This window comes from Sinocyclocheilus grahami, unplaced genomic scaffold, assembly GCF_001515645.1.
Source record: "Sinocyclocheilus grahami isolate Dianchi unplaced genomic scaffold, SAMN03320097.WGS_v1.1 scaffold564.1, whole genome shotgun sequence".
Lineage (NCBI taxonomy): Eukaryota > Metazoa > Chordata > Actinopteri > Cypriniformes > Cyprinidae > Sinocyclocheilus > Sinocyclocheilus grahami.
Window position 1 is genome coordinate 598,481 of NW_015505743.1, and position 22,544 is coordinate 621,024.

General features: G+C 37.5%; 1 protein-coding gene across 4 annotated transcripts in view; it reads right to left on the minus strand.

The window, feature by feature from the left end:
• LOC107556323 (potassium voltage-gated channel subfamily D member 3-like) overlaps window positions 1–22,544 on the minus strand; it is a 99,030-nt gene that overhangs the window by 4,327 nt on the left and 72,159 nt on the right. For 2 of the 4 annotated variants that reach the window (XM_016239404.1, XM_016239403.1), the window contains exons 3-6: window positions 12,707–12,875; window positions 2,537–2,635; window positions 673–708; window positions 467–559 (exon numbers count right to left, since the gene is read on the minus strand). In XM_016239404.1, coding sequence (XP_016094890.1) covers window positions 467–559; window positions 673–708; window positions 2,537–2,635; window positions 12,707–12,875 — 397 coding nt within the window. The remainder of the gene's footprint in view (window positions 1–466; window positions 560–672; window positions 709–2,536; window positions 2,636–12,706; window positions 12,876–22,544) is intronic. The other 2 variants (XM_016239405.1, XM_016239406.1) reach the window with 2 other exon arrangements.

Sequence of the window (22,544 nt, forward strand, 5' to 3'; positions counted from 1 at the left end):
TAATGCCTGATCAAAAGTTATTGCGAATCTGATAGCCTACTACTACTACTAATAACAACAGAACACGTTACATAATTGTTGTTATTAAATGAAATATCTGGACATTTAACATCTATTTGATAACATTATAGATTGATCTGAATAAACAGGGTATGTGCAACTTTGGTGTATAAGACAGCAGGCTAACCGGGTAGCTGTATTTTGTGCGAACAATATAAATCATAATGTGATTTTGTAGAAATTGTAATCAGGTGCTAAAAAAAAGAGTACGGTTCAGAATGTGCCTCAAACTTATGGAGCCAGATCGGCCTCAAAAATAATACATTTATAAAACAAAATTCATAAATGCTCAGCACAATTTACATTTACAAAATCCGATCAAAAGTTTGAGGCACATTCTGAACCACTGATTCAAATCAAAGGATTTGTAAAGTTTCAAACGCAGCCACCACTACTTCTGACTGACCGTGGTCTTCTCCAGGCAGTGCAGAAGATGGTGATGTTGACTCTCCAGCAGAGATGTGGTCTTCTTCAGTTGTTGGTCCTCCTCCAAGGAGCCCTGCAGAAACACACAGACAGACATTCACATAATTTTTAAGGACTCACCACATCTCATGCGTGAAAAATGAAGTGGAGAGAGGGACAGAGAGTGTGTGTTGTTTGGCTCAGTACCTGTGGTGAAGGTTTCATCTTGTAATAGGGGAGCTGCTGTTGTGTAAGAGTGGGAGGGAGAGACATGGAGAGTGGTTTACTGCTTTTGGAAGGAACTTCATCCATAACAGAGCAGCACAATATATCATCCATAACTTAAATAAACAAAGCTTGAGAGAAAGGAAGGACGAGGGGCCTCAGAGGATTGGTGAATCAGAGTGATTCCACTTTTCTGTTTCACAAATCCATTGGTACGGTTACTAAAACTCCACATATCTGTCTCTTTTATTGTAGAGCTTTTGCCTGGGAGCTTGTGCTCGTGTACTGGGCCCTCCGGCTGAACGCACATACACTGCTCCACATTTTCACCATTTCCACGACGTCTTAACACAACGCGAGCACCAAAATAACGTGAGTGAGTCAGTGAGTGATGTGTGGGAGGAGAGAGAGAGATGGAAGGAAAAAGAAAGATATTGATAGAAATGAAGAGAGAGCAAAATTAGGCGTCTTACAGTAACATACCCCGAGTACTCTTATTCTGAGGAGACTGCATGTTTGCATGTGATCTGTGTGGTATTTATGAGCTATTCAGACAGGCTAACCTAGAAGCAGCTTCTTCAGTTTGATGCAAAGTCTGACCACTCTTGGGTGAATCACATTAAGAAACCTCAAATTAACTCCAGAATCAAAGGACTTCAAAGAAATCAAGAAGACGAAGCCCACATAAGCACATTTTCCACCATTTTGAGTGTTCTTGTGTGATTCACCCAAAAGAGCCTGTTTTTTGGAGAGGAAAAACCTGATGTGGATTTTTAACCCTCATTTTTTCTGTTGATATTGACTTTTTTACTGTTTATATATTTGGAGTCTATTGATGTATGTGTGCAAAATTAATCACTTATTGCCCTTTCTCAAATTTTTTAAATATGGTCCCTTGATCTGATCCAGCCTCAGCAGACTATTATTAGTCTAATGTTAATTGCATTAATTCATGTTTTTATAGCAGGAGTCTCTTCTGTTGTTGGATAAATTAGATAAAAGCATCTGCCAAATGTAAATGTAAAAAGAAATTAAGTAGTATTTAGTATTAAAATATATGTTACCATTTAAAAGTTTTGAGAGTTTGTTTTTTTTAATAATTATATCCAGTATTAAGCATATTTTTTAACACTGTTAAAACACTTTGGAGGCTTCTTAGACTCCATAATGAAGCTCAGTTTTGTCCGGTTCCCTTCTGCTTCACTCTCTGGACCTTTCTGAGGACGTTCTGTGAAACTGGTTAGCTCTCTTTGGAGTGGCCTGCAATCTGTCTCTGTACTCGCTGTTCAATCTCCGCATGTTCCTCGTTCCTCAAATGAATTCGACGCATTCAGAGAATCGCTCCTTTTTTTTCCAGGAAGGCATTTTATAGGAGCTGGACACCTTCAAACAACCACAGTAATAAAGACCAGATCTCCCTTTCACACACATATGCTCACAGCCTACTCCCTAATGAGGGTGTTTAGCAACACATTAAGACATTTTCACATCAGTTCATCACTCTGTCTTGATAAATTGGATGACATTGAGTTAATTGAGCTGATGTTTGTGCAAATATGCAAACATGAAAAGCTCATAATCGCTCTTAAGTGCTGAAAATTGGATCACCCCATGTGAATCTCTAGCTTTAAACACTTTTAAAGCAAAACAACCTGACACTTTTATCTCTGCGCTAAAACACTGTCTGCAGGAGTTCTTGTTGAAAACCATGCATAATGTATGGCTAATAAAAAAGAAGCCACCAGAAGTCAAACAGAAACAACATATGGGAAAAAATTAGCATGAATGTGTGTGTGTTTGTATTTGTGAAACAATGTGTGTGAGTGTGTGTGTGTGTGTTTCTCACCGTTAGCTCCAGTGATTGGTTGAGCCCATTTCGTTTGCTATGCAGGAAGGCGCTAGAGCTGCCACACTTGGAAATTCTCATTCGGGCCAGTCGGGCTTTCTGTCAACACATACATACACAAAGGAAGTTACAACTCAGTTCACATCACAAAGGTCTGAGTTTCAATCTGATCCCTGTTGAAAGAGCCATTCAGATCAAAGTACTTTAAGAGACAAAATGGATTTTCACATAGATTGCTGTCCATCATGAGATGATGAAAAATGCAAGTGGCTTCAAACAATTACTGAACCAATTCTTGACAGCCATGCAATGAAAATGTGCACAGATCAGGGGAGAAGAAAGCGGTTGCTTGCTCACTCTACAAAGCATAAAAGAATGGTAATTTAGAGAAACGCAGCTGTGTAATGGTTAATTACAGTAAATGTCTTGTGTAATGCTGAATTACGGTTAGAGCAGCTGTGTAACGATAAATGATAGAGCAGTGGTTCACATTCTCTCAGTCTATGTCATTTTTATAGGCACAGCATGGATGATTGGTGGAAAACCAGCAGTCAAATCCTCTGTGGAACATCAAATTTTTATATTTACAATGAATGAGAGTATTTTAATCTCCTCAGATCCAGAGGCATCAAATGATCTGATTTGCACTCTCATTCTCTCGTCATCTCATAGAAAACTGATCCTCTCTTTCGTTTCGGTTCCCTTAAGATGTAAGAAGCTTTATTGACATGATAAAAAGGGTTTACGTTGGCAAAGCATTAATAAATATGATGTATACACTAGATTCTTTTTGTGTGTGAATGTGTTAGGGTGTCGTGGGTGTTTCTTTGCGGTCACTAAGGTGTTCTGACTGGATTTTAGTGAATTAATTTGCAGTTGCTAAGTTAATGTGGTTGGTTTCTTAGGTATTTATAGGTTAAGTTAAAAGAGCCCATTTAAGTCTTTAATTTATTCTGGTCCCAGTGCATTGTGTTGCTCCTTCATATTTACACTATTTACACTAGCTATGCCCACCAACGTGTGGTTGGGCTAGACAACATTACAAAAGACGCCTTTTAAACAATAGCTCTAGTGGTGTAGTAGTAAAACGCATAGTAGAGACTTTTTGACGTGATCGACCCGAGTTCGAATCCGCCTTTTGCCGAACTTGTTCTTCTCCCTTTTCACATCACGTATCAGATCGGAAAGGCATTTATTTTCAATAAAATGAAGGAAGTAATCGAAAAGTGGAAAATAAAGTGCCTCACGGGTGTTTATGGGTTAGGGGTAGGTGTAGGGAGGGCTTTATTGTCCAAAGAAGGTGGCATCGATTTAATAAAAAAGATTAATTTTAGGGATGCACCGATATGAAAATTTTGGCCGATACCGATAACCGATAATTCTTTATTTTTGAAAGCCGATAACCGATATGTTGGCCCAATACGTTATTACTTTTATAATGCACTTTAATACTGAGGTGCAAATATCTGCCACTTGCACTAAATAGTGTAAATAGCATCTAACTAAGCCCCCACACGGAGATGCGTTTAGCTGTATACGTAAACATTTTGTTTCGTAATGCCGTTTTATCCAGACCGATCCAGTGTTTTGGGAGCCTGAAACTGCTATTTTTTGAAACGGGGTCCCAGAGTGGATAAATCTGAAAACGACACCCTTGGGTTTTCGTGTGAACAGCCAATCCGTATATTTTGTCAAACGATGATGACATCACCCCATGTCTCGACAGTCATGCACTGCTACGTCGTGTAACGGCAACAACAACATGAACAACATAACACTGAATAATTGTCTTTTTATTAACTAACATTAAGATTAATAAATGTATTATTCCATGTTCATTTTCTTGTTGTGTTTGGTTTGTATACAGAGCGCAAGGTTTATGCGCATGCTCCAAGTCGTCCTCCTCTCCGTTTTTAGTGTATCTCTGTGGCAGAATAACAGCACCACATACTGGTCTGGCATGTATACTACATTGTTTTGAGTCTGTTTCGTGTGTACGCAGATATTTCTTGAGACGAGGAAAAAAAAAAAAGATTGGATGGGGAAAGCTCTGGCTTCGTGTGGATATGGCCTAATATTGCAAAGAAAATACTGCTATTTTTACATAGTGTAAATACCATCTATCGCTGCTGCCAGTAATCTCCAGGCAGGAATAATTTGTAAAAGTTAAATAAATTTAAATAAAGAGAAAATTAACAAAATTAACTTCAAGCCAAATTATGCAGGATAATATAAAATATAATATATGTAATTAATTTGATTAATATATCTTTAAGATTATTATTTTTTAAATAAATCTAACAAACTTTAACAAGATTTATACGTAAAGCAATAAAAAAATGTGCAGCTAAAAAAAGAAATCTTATCATTTGTCAGGCAACAATAATTAATAAAAATATTTAAATAGATTTAAAGCTAAATTATGGAGGATAAAATAGAATATTACATATAATCTGAGATATTATTTATTCTGTACACACGCGCGCGCGCACACACACACACGTATATCTTATATGTAAATATAAATGTATATGGTTTTTAAGGAATAGTTCACCCAAAATGAAAATTCTGTCATCATTTACTCACCTTTAGGTTATTCCAAGCCTGAGTTTCTTTCTTTTGTTGGACACAAAATATATTTTGAAGAATGTCGCTTATAGTTGTTTATTCTTAAAAATATATCTTCTTTAACCGAAGAACCGAAACTCGTATCGGTTTGAAACAACATGAGGGTGAGTGAATTTAATTTTTGGGTGAACTATTCCTTTAAGAATGTCTTGGAGAAGATGATAAAAATTTTAATTTTTTTAATTTCCTGCAGTGTAGTATTAGTTTTTTAATAATCTAGCTGTGTTTTCATTCTCTCAAGCACAAAGAGGCTTTTGTGTGGCCCCCTATCAGGTGTGTAATAGGACCATGTAACTTGATTTTCTTGTTCATGGAGCTTGTCACCTTCACGCACAGGTGGTAAGTGTTCATGGCCTGGACTGTTAATAGCCCAGCTAAATGCTGGATATCAGCTCCATGGGTAGCAAATATCGGAGCAAAACACTCAGAGGGAGACTAACAGTGTTTTGGACACCTATAGTCACAGTATGTTGTGAATAACACCACCTCTTGTCCACCGTTAGGGGTCATCGGCTTACCCACCACAATTGATCTAGGCCAATTGGCTGCTCTTTCTCGGATGCGGGTTCACAAATACATTTCATCTCAAAGAGTGTTTGTATGCGTGTGTGCATTTTTAAATTATTGAAGAGGAACAAATTGTGTCTCAGTTGCATCAGAGACCTTGCTGAGATCAAACTGGTATTCTGATGTTCATTAATTTCTCACACACACTTGAACACAGATTGAAAGAACATACACCATCATTAAAACCCTCACACACAAACACACACACACACATGCGAGTCCCTGGGTGAGTGGAGTGCTAACTCTGCTCTTTTCGCAGGAGATTGCCATCACATAATGGAATCAGTTTGGGCCTCTGAGACCATTTGTGTTTCCAACAAATGCTGCAACAATTTTCGCCTATCGTGGAAAAAAATGATGAACATTTTTCCTGGGGATCTGCCCCTTCAGAACGTGAGATGGGGAACGGCCGCAGTAATGCTGAGGTTCTTTATCAAAGTGACACAGAATATCGCTGCTGAGAACTGTTGTTCAGGACTAGGCCAAAGCTAACCGCACTGTGCTGAGATCAGATAGGCCAAACAAAGCAGCAGCAAATTCACAGATTACATTTCAGTTATACACATAAAGTCCACTGTGACACACCTCATGGCAGTGGTGAGGCCAGAAGTCTGCTCTCTAATTTCATCAGGAATATTATGAAGCGAACAGCTTTATGAGGCAAATTTGTGGTCCGTGACCAATTTCAATTCACTGTAATCATATCAAAGTGTTCCTATTTAAATAAAAATAAATTTTTCACACCATGTATTCAACAGAAACATAAAAATGGGCCATAAAATGCAGTTTCATTTTATTTCCAAGCTATTGCTATTCTGGTAGATTTGATTGGGTGGACAATATGTTAGTCCAGGTAGATGGTGTTCCTTCCCTTTTGAAAAATAAGGGCCCTGCTTAGCACGCTTTTAAATTACTTTTAATATGCTTTAAAGGAATATACTTGTGTGCAAATTGAATATAATATTTATTGAATGTTAACTGAACTTGAATGAATATTATAGTTTTCATTTATATTAAAGGACAACTATTATGCTCTTTTTTTACACGATATAAGTCTCACGTGTCCCCAGAATGTGTCTGTGAAGTTTCAGCTCAAAATGTCCCATAGATCATGTAATATATCATTTTGAAAATGCCTGTTTTGAGTGGAAGCAGAAACACGCTGTTTTCGTGTATGTCTCTTTAAATGCAAATGAGCTGCTGCTCCTCTCCGCCTTTTCCAGAATAGGGCTGTGCCTTTACAGCTCTTACCTCAGATACTCTGTCAAAAAACATCTGTTTGGTTTTGATTATGTCTATCGTGCTGAAAATATGCGTTTTTTTTAAAGCCATATCAGTTTAAGCTCCTGATGTACGGTTTTCTGAGAGCACACATCCGAGGCACGCGCACAGAAAGTAGCTGTCACATGGCATGTGAGCACTAAATGAAGTTCTCTTTCACACACAAGTTTGTTAAAAACATGCGTAAGTTACAAATACACATTAGGGTATGTTTGTGAAGTTAAACTGTTGGAAAATAAATCACATGTTTATGTTAGATCTGTGCATTAAGTGACGGCTGCGTAATAGAATATAGCTTACCTATACTGCTGTCTATGCTGTTAATGTGACCCAAACAATAAAATAAAAGCAGAAAATAACTCACTTCTCTGGACTGAATAACATCTATAGTTTTAATAAGAAGACATTTCTTACTTGAATCCTGCTTTTAAATGCTCTAGCACAGAGGTGGGCAAACTTTTTAGACCAGAGGGCCACATCAAGTTTTGCAAACCAAGTGAAGGTCCGCATGCCAAATCCTTGATAAAATAACTTTTATTTACAGTGGAGGTATGCATGGAACATATTATCTGACAGAAACATTTGTCACATTAACACATTAAACAAAAATTCTTATTTAATATCTATTATTGTGTCAAATTTACAACAGACAATCTCACTTGCACTGCTATTAGTATTTACATATCAATCATCATAAAACTTGATAAAATAACAAATCCTTGATAAAATTACTTTTATTTACAGTGGAGGTATGCATGTAAAATATATTATCTGACCGAAACATTTGTCACATTAAACAAAAATTCTTATTTAATATCTATTATTGAGTCAAATTTACACTGCTATTAGTATGTACATATAAATCATCATAAAACTATGTCTGATAAAAACTGAAGGATTACCTTAGTCTTTGACTTTCCAAGTCATGGTTATGAGTGTGTTAATGTGAACAATGAGCCTGGTCCCCTCTCCTTGCAAGGGTGCCAAAGTCTGGAGTGATCTTTGATGTAGAGATCCTCAAGATAGCTGAAAAATATGGGATTACAATTCTGCCACAATTCTGCGCGCGAAAGATCATATTTTGAAACTAGGAAAAGTGTGTTTTGCATGCGCGCAAACTGAGTTTTGTGGCGAAAATGTTTGTCTCGCAAAGAAGAAAGTATTTCAAGCGCACGAAAATCAATTTAGCATTTAAAATACGTTTTTGGATGTGTGCAGACCTTCTCTTTTGCGCGTGCAACGTTTCACTAGCTTGCTCACCTGATGCCAGCCCTCAGTGCTCGCTAAATGCCAACAGCTCGCATGCTCAACACAACCCAGCGTTACAATGCGCCATAATTCCAGCGAATCAAAGACAGAGGCTGCTAAATTCTGATTGGCTGCCTTGACAACCAATCACAACATTTCTTGCATTACTTCGACAGCAGAAGAGGAAAAATACAGTGCATGCATAATTATTATGCAAGTTGATATTCTGATTATATTTTTTTCCAAGCACATTTTACCAATTCCAAACGACATCAATCTTAATAACTGCAAATATAGCTGTAATCACACTTTTAAAATTAGGCATCCATATGCAATGCAGGTTCTTAAAAAAACATTTGAGGGGATTAATTAAAATAAGAAATTTATTAAAAATTTGTTTGTTTTAATGCTTCTTTTGTCTTTATTTTTTTAATGAGTTTAAGTTTAAGGCTCCCTTGTAGCACCCCCTAGTGGGCCCTTGTCCCCTGGTTAATAACCACTGCTTTTTACAAATACGAAACAACTGATAAAACAAGCTGTAAAAGGTAATCTCACAGTGTATGTGAAAACATGGTACATCTCTTTAGTTTAATTTTAAAATGACCGAAACCAAACCCATGTTGTTGGGTGAGGTAGAGAATGATACCTAGAGCTGCAATATAATTACAAAACTGCAGGACCTGAACAAAACTGTTAATCTGTGAGTCAGTTCAATGATGTCCATAATACCTACATCCTTTTGCTTTACTGTAGTTTCTACAGCCGTAAAACAAGAACATTCGTAGAAAAGGAAGCTCAGGAAGCTTAAGTGGATTATTTATGTCAATTAAACGAAATCCCTCCATGCACTTTCAGTGTTTGCTCAGTGCAGTTCTGTCCACAACAAAGAGCAGATAAGAGTTAGCTGTCAGTGCTGTGAATACAATTTTGAAGAAAATTGTATTCTGAGAGGATTGTTATGTGCTTGCTAAGGTGTTTAGATTATTTTGTAGACTGCTTGGGTTCCTTTTTTAGTGCAAGTCTGTGGGATTTTTTGTCTGTTTTATGATGGCTTAGAGAAGCAAGAGCACTTCTCCTTAACAAGCTGCATGATTTGAGGTATCATTCATGTCCGTAGCTCAAACAGAGCGTGAAGAGTTTCGTGTCAATCAAAGCTTAATATTAAGAGTGGAAAAACCTTGCCTTAACATTCACCACTATGCTGTTAAAACGAAATCACAGATCATGTTCATATTTGCATTGTATGTCCATGTAAAGCAAGTGCTGAATTAATAATGAGTAAGTCATTAACATGCAGTGAAGAAGCACAGCTAACACTTCTATTGTCAGGACTAATAATTCAACCCCAATTACTAGACCAACTTTGATCAAAACTCTGATTCCTGAATTAACTTTGAACAAAACTCAGACCTTTGTATTAACCATGAGAGTTTGAGCATAATGAGACCATTGAGTGATCAGTCATGAAAGAATTGTGTGATGTCTAGGAAATGATCTGTTCTTTTTAGTTTGCTGGCTGTGCAGATTTGCATTAGTTATTAATAAGCTGCCCCGGTATATGTTGTTTTCTGTAGTCCCTAAAAAAAAACTGCAGCATGTTCGTGAGGTGAGACACAATCAGCCAAAGGAACACTAAATCAGCGTATAAAATCTGAAGCTTTCCGCACTTTGATCAAAGTTTCATTAAGCTGATGCTCACTTCGATGGTTCTGCATCAAACCCAGCTGTCATGTCTGCAATGTTCTTAATTCAGAGTCTTCTGGAAAGCCCTGGAGTGTTCTAGAAGTAAGCTAAAGCCCTTGAACTGAACAAATCTCATCAGGCTAGTACAGATGCGGCAGAAACCGATGATGTTGTGTCTATGCAACACTGGAACAATAGTTAAAGAGGTAGTTCACCAAAAAATGACAGTATGCACTAGGGTTAGGTACCGAAACCCGGTACCTATGTAACCAGTATGTACTAGAACCGAATCCGAACGCAGATTTCGGTGCCTCATTTCGGTGCCATGCCTGAGTGATCGATTTAAATATTTGTCCTCTGGTTCTCCGAAACGGACGTAAGAAGCATCATCACTGGCACCGCACGTGAAAAATAATTTCCCAACTGAAAAAATGCACGTGAACTCAAGTCGGAAAGCTCTAATAATACAAATCCAACACATCTTTGTAGTAACGTGAGTGTCAATGTTGTTTTCACATTCCGACTTAAAAGCACAACTCGGGAAATGAGAGCATCCGAGGAGCGCGTGAATGCAGTAATTACACTTACAGAATGAGGCAGAAAATATGTTCTTTAAGCTACTTTAAAAAGAATACATCGATTAGCAATAAATTAGGGTGACCATATGTCCTCTTTTCCCCGGACATGTCCTCTTTTTGGACCTACAAAAAATGCGTCCGGACAGATTTCTTAATTGCCCAAAATGTCCGGGATTCGACTGTTTTCTTAATCCCACTCCCGCTGAATCTTTGACCATTGTTCCGCAACATGTGTTTCGCTCCCGCGATTTTCGTGTCCACTCCTTTAAACATTCTAATATTGTGTATAATTTTGGCGCTTCAGGGAGCCGCTCTCAGGATGTGGTGTATTTAAATATTTTTGAATGAGCGTTTGCGCTGTTTACTTTCACTTTCGATTTCGCGATCACACGCACTCTGTGTAAAGGGAGCACATCTTACAAGATCAGATATTTGTCAATGAGCTCAGAATCTGTCGAGCAGCAAATACTACAGCATGGTCTTGCCAGTTCCCCAATAATCTGCCATACTGGATCAAGTTTAAATTAACACTAAGTAAAATGCTAAAGCTTCTGGGAATCTTGCCTGCGGAGACAATGCGGCCCTGTAAGCCCACCCAAAACCTTAGCATACATTAATTCCTCATTAGCATATATTAAATCCATAACTGCCAGCATAACATACCGCTGAGTGCAAGAGCTGACGCCTCTCTCTCTCTCCGCACACGCGGGATGTCATAGGAGTTGGCTTGGTGTTGTTTTTCTGTGATCAAGCTAATCTCCAGTAACATTCGCAATTATTAGCATAGCAAAAGCAAGCTGAGAGGCCCATGGTGATTTAACAGATAATTACGCCCAAACTAAATAACCTTCAGAGAGAGATATAGAGATGTTTCGGAGGAGGACAGGGAGGGATGGAGTGATAGATGGATAGACGCAGGGCATGTAACCCTGCTGGGATCTCATTCAGAGTCTAGACTCAATCTTTTGACGCCATGCTGCCATTAAACGAGTGACAGGTCATCCCTTCATTCCCCTGGGGAGAAAAGAAAGGCTTAATTTAACATTAAGGCTGTTTGTTTGAGGTGTTATTTCGTACGAGGATGGAAAAGTATGGCGGAGTAGTACTATTATCCTTCATGCACCCGGAAACAAACAAGTTTAATAACCTTATTCATCAGACAAGGGAAAAGAGCAGCAATATGGCTGAGTGAATATCAACTGAGAAAAGACAAAAACAGCTATAAAACACCGGTGGTAAGACAACAGGCGATTGCGAGAGAAAACATTCCCCTACAACCCGCCTTAGCTGCTCAGACTATCAAAGCTATAAAAGTAGATTTGGGATTTTCTGTGAGGGATTATGTATTTTATTGTGAAGAAGGTATAAGAACATCAGTGTCCTGGCAACAATAATAATAAAAAAAAGGCCTTGGTAGTACCATTATATTTTTGATCTACCTTGGTAAATACCATGGTAAATGAATATGGTAAACATTCAGTACCATGCGGATATACACTAGCGTTCAAAATTTTTGGGTTGGTATGATTTTTTAAAATGTTTTTGGAAGAGGTCTCCTGTATTTAAATTGGTGATGTTGTGAAATATTATTACAATTTAAAATAAATTATCTATTGTAATATATTTTATAATGCAATTTATTCCTGAGATGGCAAAGCTGAATTTTCAGCAGCAATTACTGCAGCCTTCAGTGTCACATGATCCTTCAAAAATTATTCTAATATGCTGATTTGCTTCTTATTGTTTTCAGTGTTGAAAGCAGGTGTTTTTTTGTGGAGATTCTTTGATGAATAGAAAGTTCAAAATGTTTTTAATGTCACTTTTGATCGATTTAATGTATCCGTCCTTAGTGACCCCAAACATTTGAATGGTAGTGTAGTTTTAGAGTGCCATAGCATTACCGTCTGATACTATCACTTTACCATGCCGCCACAGGGGAATGACATCCGTCGCCTGATTTTACCCACAAACCCCATGTCATTTCTCCATCCTAGAATAGTAGCTTTCAAAACTGCTCTCGGGACCCTAAGACAATCACTTATCTTTATTTAATCATAAGATGGAAAAGGATATGATGTAATTTAACAGGAGCATTACTCCGAGGTAAACATTAGTGACCTGCTTCTCAGCCAAAGCAGTTTCGGTCAGAGTCAATGCCCCTCAGGGAGTTTTGAGCCCCACTGACCTGAACTTTCTGAGCCCGACGCTTGTCAGCTCTCTGGTTCTGATGGTAGATGCGGCTGAAGTTGGAAACAATGACGGGAACAGGCAGAGCGATGACCAGCACCCCACTGAGAGAACAGATGGAGCCAAAGACCTTTCCTGCTATGGTCTTAGGAACCATGTCTCCGTACCTGCAGAGAAAGAGCAAGAAATAGAGACATTAGTCACTGAAATATGCACAAGCGGCTTTTACACATGTTCTTTCTTGTTTAACAGCCTAGCAGCAATAAAAATAAAGACAGATACATGATATCACACCTACACAACTGTAGCACCTCTTACTAATTATATTCCATCTGTTTGTATTATTGCGTTCCTCCAAATGTAATGAATAATCACAAACTCTGACTAAATATATTCATATGGTTTTACTGAAGATTGGCACTTCCACATGCCACCTAATTAGTGTGATACTGACATTAGAGGTGCCAGATTTTAAATGCAATTAATTATTATTGAAACAGGAGGTGACAGAGGCGTGAGTGGGATGATGCTTTTATTGGAATATCCATTTGTTTAAAGAGCCATTAGTATGCAAAGCTGTTTGTTTGGAAAGTCCTTTATTTTGACAATGCTTTGGAAAGTCTTTTTATTTACTAAACGATTTGTTTGGAGAGTATTGAAAACGGTTTGTTTGGAGAAAGTTTGTTTTGAGTTTTTTTTTTTTTATTTAGTAAGCCATTGTTTGGAAAGTCTTTTTATTTAGAGATCAATTTGTTTGGGAAGTGTTTTATTCCAAAAGCTATTTGTTTGGAACGTTATTTCATCTGAAAGCTGTTTGTTTGCAGAGTCATTTGTTTGTCAGCTGATTTGTTCTGTCTGTCCCAAAGCCATTTGTTTACAAACAAAATCTTAGTCTAATGAGAGTGTAGTATAGATGGATAACATGTCCTTCAAGATGAGGCCAATATTATCAGCATGCTGTGAACATCTTTTAAAAATGGGGTGAACTGAACGGAACAGGAGCAAAAGCAAGCAGAGAATGAAAAAGTCATTTAAGTTGTTTAAATTAGAGCATTTAAATCCCTCAATCCAATGCTCTGGCTACTTCAAGGACATCAAATACAATTCGATACAGTTATTTAAAATGAAAATACAATTACACGCACCACTGTAGATCTTCCTCCGCCAGTGTGATGGCCTGCCATCTGAATTAAGGCAGTGAGGAGTGGAAGGACGTTTTTTTAATGATAAGAAAGTGACTGACCAAATATCTATTCAAACAAATTGGATGGTTCAATGTGGCTTTAGCAAAAAGGAAGACATTAATTCAAAAAGCTACAGACTGGATACTGACAGAATACTGCCACAAAGCGAACAAGAAAATAAGACAGACACCTGGTGGAACGGAAACAATGTAAACAACCATAATTTACATATATTCATTGTTTTAAATACATATGTACAAATGCTCAGAATTAAAATAGTTTTCTTTTCAGCTAATCCAAGTCCATGCAGTGACTGCCAGTGAGGATTTAATTAACAATGGATAATCCTGTTCCTTCATTAAATTAATTTGGTGCAAGTGAGGCACAATTCAAACAAACACAATCAAAAAACATGCAGCCAGCCGAGAATTTGTAAAGAGACACTAAAGTTGGAATTTAAATGTCTCAAATAATAAGAATAGCTCATTAGGGGGCAATGCTGTTGTGGGTCGTTAAAGTAGTGAAGGAGATATTCAGGGTTCAATACAAGTTAAGCTCAAATGACAATGAAATGGGAGTGAATTGAGGGCATTTTTGGAGGATTTTAAAAACAGAAATGTGAAGCTTACAATTTGGTAAAATCTAACATTAAGATTCTTATATAAATTATTCTTCTGTATATTATTTGAGCTGTAAAGACATTCTTGGCATTTTTATAGACATTTTAGAAGTTATGCTGCCATAGCAAGTTGTAAATTAAACATTTATACAAAATCTCAACATAATAATTGTTTACATTATGTGGATTTACTATTAAAACAATATTTTAACCTCACATATTGGCCCCATTTATTTCCACTGTAATTGACTTACTGTTAACCCAGATTTTTTGCTTTTTTTAAAGAAAAGGAGGGACAAGCCTAAATTAATTTTTGTGTTAATCAACATTATGCCACAAGTGATGCTGATTGAATATAACTCGAATTGAACTTGGAATATCCCTTTACATAAGGGTGCTACTGTACACATTCACATAAAAGCCCTCCAGTCTGACAGTTGAACAGGTTAATTGCTGTAGGCCAATGAGGAATGATTCAAATAACTCTGTCAACACTAGGACAAAGAAAAGGCTTATTCACAAATCTGTGCCATTATTTGTCTTATTTTTGTAGGCTCATTTAACACTTTCCCAAACTCATTTCAAGAGTCGATTAGAGTGTCATTCTAAGAGGACTGGACTGTGCCCACTTTGGAATATTTCTGAGAGAGAGATCTCACAGTGTGTTATATAATCTAAACTAATTTACACTTTACACATGCAATATGGAAGAACACAATACAATATGGGACACAGAGATGATACACACAAAAAAGACACCACTAAACACCCAGCAGGATAGAGGGCTTAACAGCAGCGCTGACTACACAAACTATAGGCCAAACAAAAGCTCCCTCTGGACTGAGTTAAGGATTACGGCTTACTTCTAAATGGCCCCATGTATTCTCATTCTGCTTTGATCTAAGAAGACGAATGTGTGTGCCTGTGTGCCTAGTACTTTTCCAAATTATCAGGAAGTGTATTTTGGACCTGAACAACCTGGAGCGAATCACTGTTTGAGAGAAGAATCGCACCTGAACGGTGTGTTTACCCCAAAAGACAAAAGCCGTAATTGCTTGAAATGGTGTCTGTATGAAATATTCAAAAGCTGGGATTGGGTACGTTAACACAGACAGCAAAATTCAGTTTTTATTTCAGTAGCATATTTTCTAACATAAATAAATGTCATATTAAAGTAGTTAATTTTGAATTTCATTGCTCAGAAATAATATCACAGAGAACTGCATTTCAAAGAGGCATTTGTAATTCAGCTAAATGAGAAAATTGGTTAAGGGTTTCAATGCTTTTGCGAGCCATTGTGAATGAGTGCATATGCTCAAAGCAAATGCACTTTGATGTGAAAAATAGACGTGCAGGCTCTTGCGGCTGATGCGCTTGTGTACGCCGTTCCTTCCATGTCTCACTTAATACAGACGCTTCAAGTATTTGAGGTTTCTGATTTAGGCCATTGCAAGAGTTTTAATGGTGTTTGTAATCAAGGCTTTGACCTTTATTCATTCAGCTGAATCTTAAATGGATAAATTAGACGATAAGATCCTCAGCCATGTATTGATTGTAATCAAAATGCAGTATGCAGAATACTAGCTCACACACATAGAAAAACTCCCTTTAAAACTCTCACATGTAATCTTTTTTTTTTCCTGCTTTCTCTACACTCCTCTCTGATCTTGAAGTGTATCCACCTACTGATGTTTATACCATATCTGCTTATCTATTTATTCTACACCTATCTGCTTTGGATCTGACTGAAAGTGGAATATTAATGGAAGAGTGAAAACAAAAGAGAGAAACAAATGAGTGTTGGTTGTGTTGACTGTCAGAGCAAAGGTATTCACATGCTACACTGAGCTAGATGTTTGTTCAGAGAGTTCACTGAAGTTTTCTTTCATTTATAGAGCTAATGAGCTCTGCTCTTCTTGACATCAGGGGACTGATTCAAACCCAACTCTGGATCACAGAGAAGTAGCTCACATTATAGCTTATTGTGTCTGTATACATAAAAACAATAATAGGGTTTGGTCCAGACTCCAGCTGGTAGATGCCATAACTACACCATTATGGGGGCACAAAGGTAACGGTGTACACTGATGGAATATTATTATTTTTTTGTAGGCAATATATAAATTGCAAACATTATCTTGTAGTAGACATTGTGCCATATATAAAAACACTACTGTTAAAAACCTTGCAGTCGGCAAGCTCTTTTTCTCTCTAATGCTCACCAAGGCTGCATTTATTTGATGAAAAATACAGTAAAATAGTAATATTATGAAATAACATTAAAAATGAACTGTTTTCCATTTCAATATATTTTACGTAATTAACATTTATTCCAGTGATGCGAAGATGAATTTTTTAGCACAAATTATGCCAGTCTTCAGCGTCAAATGATTCTTCAGAAATCATTCTAATGTGCTGATTTGATGCTTAATATTTTTGTGAAAACTGTGTTATTTCTCAGGATTCTTTGATGAATAGAAAGAATAGCATTTATTTAAAAATAGAAATTAGGCTAGGTGCAACACTCTTGAAGAAATACAGCTTTATGGTTAAATATATATGTGATGTGTCGGCCATTATCCACAAAAATAGAAATTATTTGTAATATTATAAATGTCATTTTTTACCAGTTAAAAAAAAAAGTACAGACCCCAAACTTTTGAACTCTATTGGATTTGGTATTTATTGATCTTTATATTGTTGGTGTCATTAGGACTGTCATTTCCAGGGTGAATAATCAAATGGCATTTATGGCTCAGGTAAAAAAAAACACCTGCACCTCCCACCTGTACTCTAAAAAAAAAATAAAAGTTAGCAAAGTTATCTCCATATTTCCAGCTGAGTAACAGCCAAGGACAGCTCCCTCCAGCTATTATAGACCTCCTTGGTCTCCCTGTGTGTATTACAGTGTTTAAGATGCAGAAATCAGCATTTAAACACCCAGGTGAAGGAGAGTGTCTTTATAACAAAGTTACAGCAGCCACATTATTCATGGTTTTGAACTGAAGCCAATGATAGTGCAGCAAAAAGGACCGATTTAGAACAAACGAGTGAGTGAGAGTGCAAAAACATATAATGCTGAACACTTGAACTTACACAAGCTGTTCATATCTATAGATTCGTTCATTGCCCTTGAAACAGTCAGTCCATGAAGCTGCATTTAACATATCAAATGAGAAACTAGAGGATTGTGGAACAAATCTGATGCCAAACTCTCTGTTTTAGAGTCTCACGAGTCTCCGGGATCTGTTGCAGCTGTCATAAAGGACAGAAACTGAACGTCACATGGTGTTAGCGTCTCTTTAACGCACGCAGTCACATACAGTTTCTGTTATGCTTGACGACTGCTTGATTCGACTGCTTTTATTGCCGCTGCGACTCCACTGGCGTGGTAATGAAGAGAGGGATGTCGTTAGCATGGAGAGCGTGTCAATAGCCTTTTAGCGTTGCGGGCCACAGACTCACAGTTAGCGAGCGGTGCGGTGTTACACAACACGCAAACTCCCAAACCCAAACGCTTATCCCACTCACATCTCAAGCTCTGTCCCATCCTCCTCAATCCTTTCTTTCCCTCTTCCCACCCCCTCACGCTTTCAGATCCGCCTCCCACGGTGAGTCGGTGTGACCCGCTTGGAGCCACGATTCCCTCCGAAATTCACGAGCCCCAGTGATGTCTGAAACAACAATTCGACGGCAGATTAGCTCAGTTCATTCACCAGCAAATCTGCTGTATGAGCACAGAAGGATTCCACTGAATAAACTGAATTCATACCAATCGCCTCTACGTAAACAACCTCCGCTTTTGTGAGGAATTGGACCAGCTGCGGGGCTTCACATGCATTATTGAGCTTTTGAGCAAGAGTCTGTAGTAGGGTTGTTGTCACGATACCAATATTTCAGTAGTTGATACCAAAAACAGAGGCTGCTTTCATTGTCTTTAGGCCTAAATGTTGTGTTCTGGACTCATACGTGAGTGGTTTTCTCTTTCTCTCATCAGTATTCTTCTTGATTAATGTAAACAACATAACGGGCAGTAGCAGGTCATTAAGCTGCATTTACACCACAAGGCTCGTTGCACAGATCCAATATTTTGACACGTATTGGACTTTTGTGTTCCGCTTGTTTGTATTCACTTCAGGCACATTATCTGGCCGCTTGTAGGCAATTGAAAGTCTGTCAGACATATATATATTTTGAAGTATAATTATTATTAATAGAGAAATAAGTCTACAAACAATTTTGTGAAAAATAATGCTCTGTTTTTTTTAAAGGCAACATTCAAAACTGCCTTGGAATTATATATATGTATTTTATTATAGATATAAATTGTGTATTTAATGAATTAAAAATCCTTATCTTCAAAGCCAGTTATTTAACATCAATATGTTGTCTTTATAATATTATGCTTAATACTTTCATATATAAAGTTTTATTCTGTGTGAAAAAATAAGTACCTGCTTTTATGTTTTAGGAAGGGGCCCCTTACAAGGGGACCATGTTTGAGGATCCTTGGCATCAGAAAGTTAAAAAAAATCCCTGCACAAATACTGAATTCATTCAGTGCTCGGTATTAACTGAAAGTTTGGGCTCAGGCCTGACAGACTCATCATGTTGATACTCTGGCTAAAGGGATCTAAACCCTAAGGTAGCTCACACACCAGAAATTTACACTTGCCACCTGCTCAGATCCAGTAAAGTGTCAGTTTCTGGGGCGATTGGCTTCATTTCAGACGTGCACACATATACACACACTCTAACTTTTGGCATAGATTCAGCCACAAACATTCCTAAAGGATTCATCAGCTCATCTGAATTCCACCGCCCGCTTAAGTTTTGAAGTTTGTAAGTAGGTTGCTGAAGAAACTAGGCCACTCCTCCTCCACCACCGTGCTCCAGACGTGATTTTTCTTCCTTCTCTGTCCTCAGTCGAGGAGACCTACCACCCCAGTTTTTAATCACCCCATTACACAAATACACACATAAACACTCTCAATCTACTCCAGATGTGACATCCTGGAAAATGGAAAATATCTGCAATACAGGATGAGAAAAAAACACCTGTACACTCTTAAAAATAAAGGTGCTTCAAAAGGTTCTTCACAGTGATGCCATAGAAGAACCATTATTGGTTCCACAAAGAACCCTTCAGTCAAAGGTTCTTTAAAGAACCATCTCTTTCTTACCTTTTTGTAATCTGAAGAACATTTTGTTCACCACAAAGAACCTTTTGTGAAACAGAAAGGTTCTTCAGATGTTAAAGGTTCTTTATGGAACCATTTAGACAAAAAGGTTCTTCTATGGCATCATGAAGCACCTTTATTTTTAAGAGTGTACACAGCTGAATACACATTCCACATGAAACTTTGATTTGTTACTCAACCCTGTATCCTCTTTATCAGTATTTTTGCCTTATTTCCCAGTAAAAATACAGATTTATTTATTTTTCATATTATATTATATTGATTTTATTATTTGTTTCCCCCCTAATTTTAAGTCAAATCACATTTATTTATATAGTGCTTTATACAATATGGATTGTTTTAGAAGCTTCAGTTCACATAATAAACAAGAAAATAGCAGTATTTATGTTGAAATAAATACAATTTCAGCTGTAAAGCAGCTCTAAAAAGACAGTAGAGTCATTATTTAGCTCAATTTAGTAAAACAAAGTTTATTAGTTATGAAGCAAACTCAGTTCAACTATAAAGCAGCTCTACAGAAGATAATATTGACATTTTCAGCTCAAGTTAGTTCAGTGTTGATTAAGTTTAGTTCAATAATAGTTTTTTTAAAAAGCAAGCAGGTAATTCAGTGTCAACTCAACCAGAGGTCCCCAGCTCAAATTTTGGATTTTGTGAAATTTTTGATCTTAAGAAAGATAAACATGTATAGTGAGGAAAGCCAAAATATAAAATGTTGTGGATTAATATTTACTGAGTGGTCCACTATTTTTTAGGGGGACTTTTCAAGTTTTTTTCCTCCAAAGTTTGCATGCCTATAACTCAGGAAGTATTAAGCATAAGGATAATGTCCTTTTAGATATTGGGTCTTAACAAACTTTCCTTTTGACATCTTCATTTTTAAGGCCCTATATGGTTCAGTTCCAGAGATATTGGGATCGAAATATGGCTCCAGGAGTAAATTGTTAAATCTTTCTGAAGTAATTTTTACCCCCCGTGTAATTTGGCTCTGAATCTCAGGTGAAGATTTTTCAGGTGATCATTTTGACTCCCCTCCTCAAAATAGTGGATTACTCAGTAAATACACATCCATGACATTTAATATTTTGGCTTTCCTCACTAAACATGTTTATATTTCTTCAGAAAAATATTAACAAAATCAAAAATTTGAGCGGGGAAAGTTTCTAAAATTTGGTTGATTTGACACAGAATGACCTAAGCTTAATTCCACAATATGTAGACCTAGAGAAGGCAATAGCCTCAAGTCAGTTCAATGATGATTCAGTTCATTAAGTGTCGATGATGCAGAGCTTGTTAATTCTAAAACAAAAATTCAGTTTGGCTATAAAGCAGCTCTATTGACAATTGTTATTATCCAGCTCCATCTTTAAAGTTTTGTTCTCATCTAATTTGACTCTGATCTTAAGCAAATCTCTGTAAATTTGGTTATGCATGAAACAAGGAAAAAATAAGGATGTCTGATATTATTTTAATAAAAAAAACAACTGTAAAAGATTTCTCTAAGTTGTATATAAAGGTTATTGGATAACATTTACAAGACAGTATTAGCTATTTCAGTTTTTATTCTTCCAATTTCACATTTAATTGCATTGCTTGCTGCTTCTTGTGAAATTTACTAGCAATTTGTGGCAATTGTCTCTTCTTTTACTGTATGCATGCCTGAAAATGGACATTCTCTTCGTCGTTTTTTTTGTCATCTTCTATCCCGTTCCAGTTCTGAGGTGAGAACCTCACCCATATCATCAATACTCATCTCCAAATGGTCAATCTAATCAAGGCTACCACACCCTCTCCTGACGGCAGCACCTGTGTCTTATCAAATGCAGTTGCGTCACAGTCCCGATCTGCAGTATCATGACTAATTCATTCGTCTTCTTTCACTCAGCTAAATAATGCTGCCCTCTGAACCCATGCCGTTTCTTTTTGGCAAGGGATCGGTTACACACACAGGTCTCAGTAAAATGATACAAGGTCCAGCAAACACTGGAAAGGAAGCTAATATCCGAGGACACGCATTTTCGGGTCAGTCAGAATGGAGATGTGGGTTAACGCAGGAATCACCAGAGCGATGTGCAGCACTAATTGATCTTTGACCCAGGCAGGAGCGCAGCATCACCCGGCTCTAAGCCAGTGATCGAATTTACTGATTGGCTTTTAATGAAACCACAGACAGTCATTGATCCTAATCAAAGCAGCTTCAGTTACTGCTACAGATATGCAGTTAGCGCACTGGCGCACACCTGATGCTTCTCTTTGTTTCGCAGCAGATTTCAGCGCTCTTAAACTGGCATGTAATTGGTGATGACAGCCACCTGTCATCTGCCAGAGTCTTATCAGCGGTCAGTCAGATTGCACTTATTCACAGCAGGGTTGGCCATTTTACGACATTGTGCACCTTCATGCATATTTGAAAAACTGGCAGGCTCAATGGAACTAACACCGGGTCTCAATAACACGATCCAAAATCGTACAGGCCCGCAGAATTAAACGTATCCGTGGCTGATGATGTCATGGCGGAAGGTTTTAGCACCACAGTTGTCCTGTTCCTGTGCCAAAAAACGACCTGAGAACATGAATAAACTAGATGTGTATTTCCTGAAGAAAATACTGTTTGCAAGGCTGAGACAGAACATAGGTTACCAATGCTTGGTTCAGGAAGTATTTTCCATTCATTTTCTCCACAGGGGGTTTCAACAGATGTGAACCAAACCAACCAACTCTGGGATGAATCACAACATTGCAAACTTTGATTTGAAGCAAAAAAGTATTAAAAAATCTGAGAAAGGTACAGTTCGGTGCACTTAGTCTTTTTTGAGGCAGTGAACTATGTAT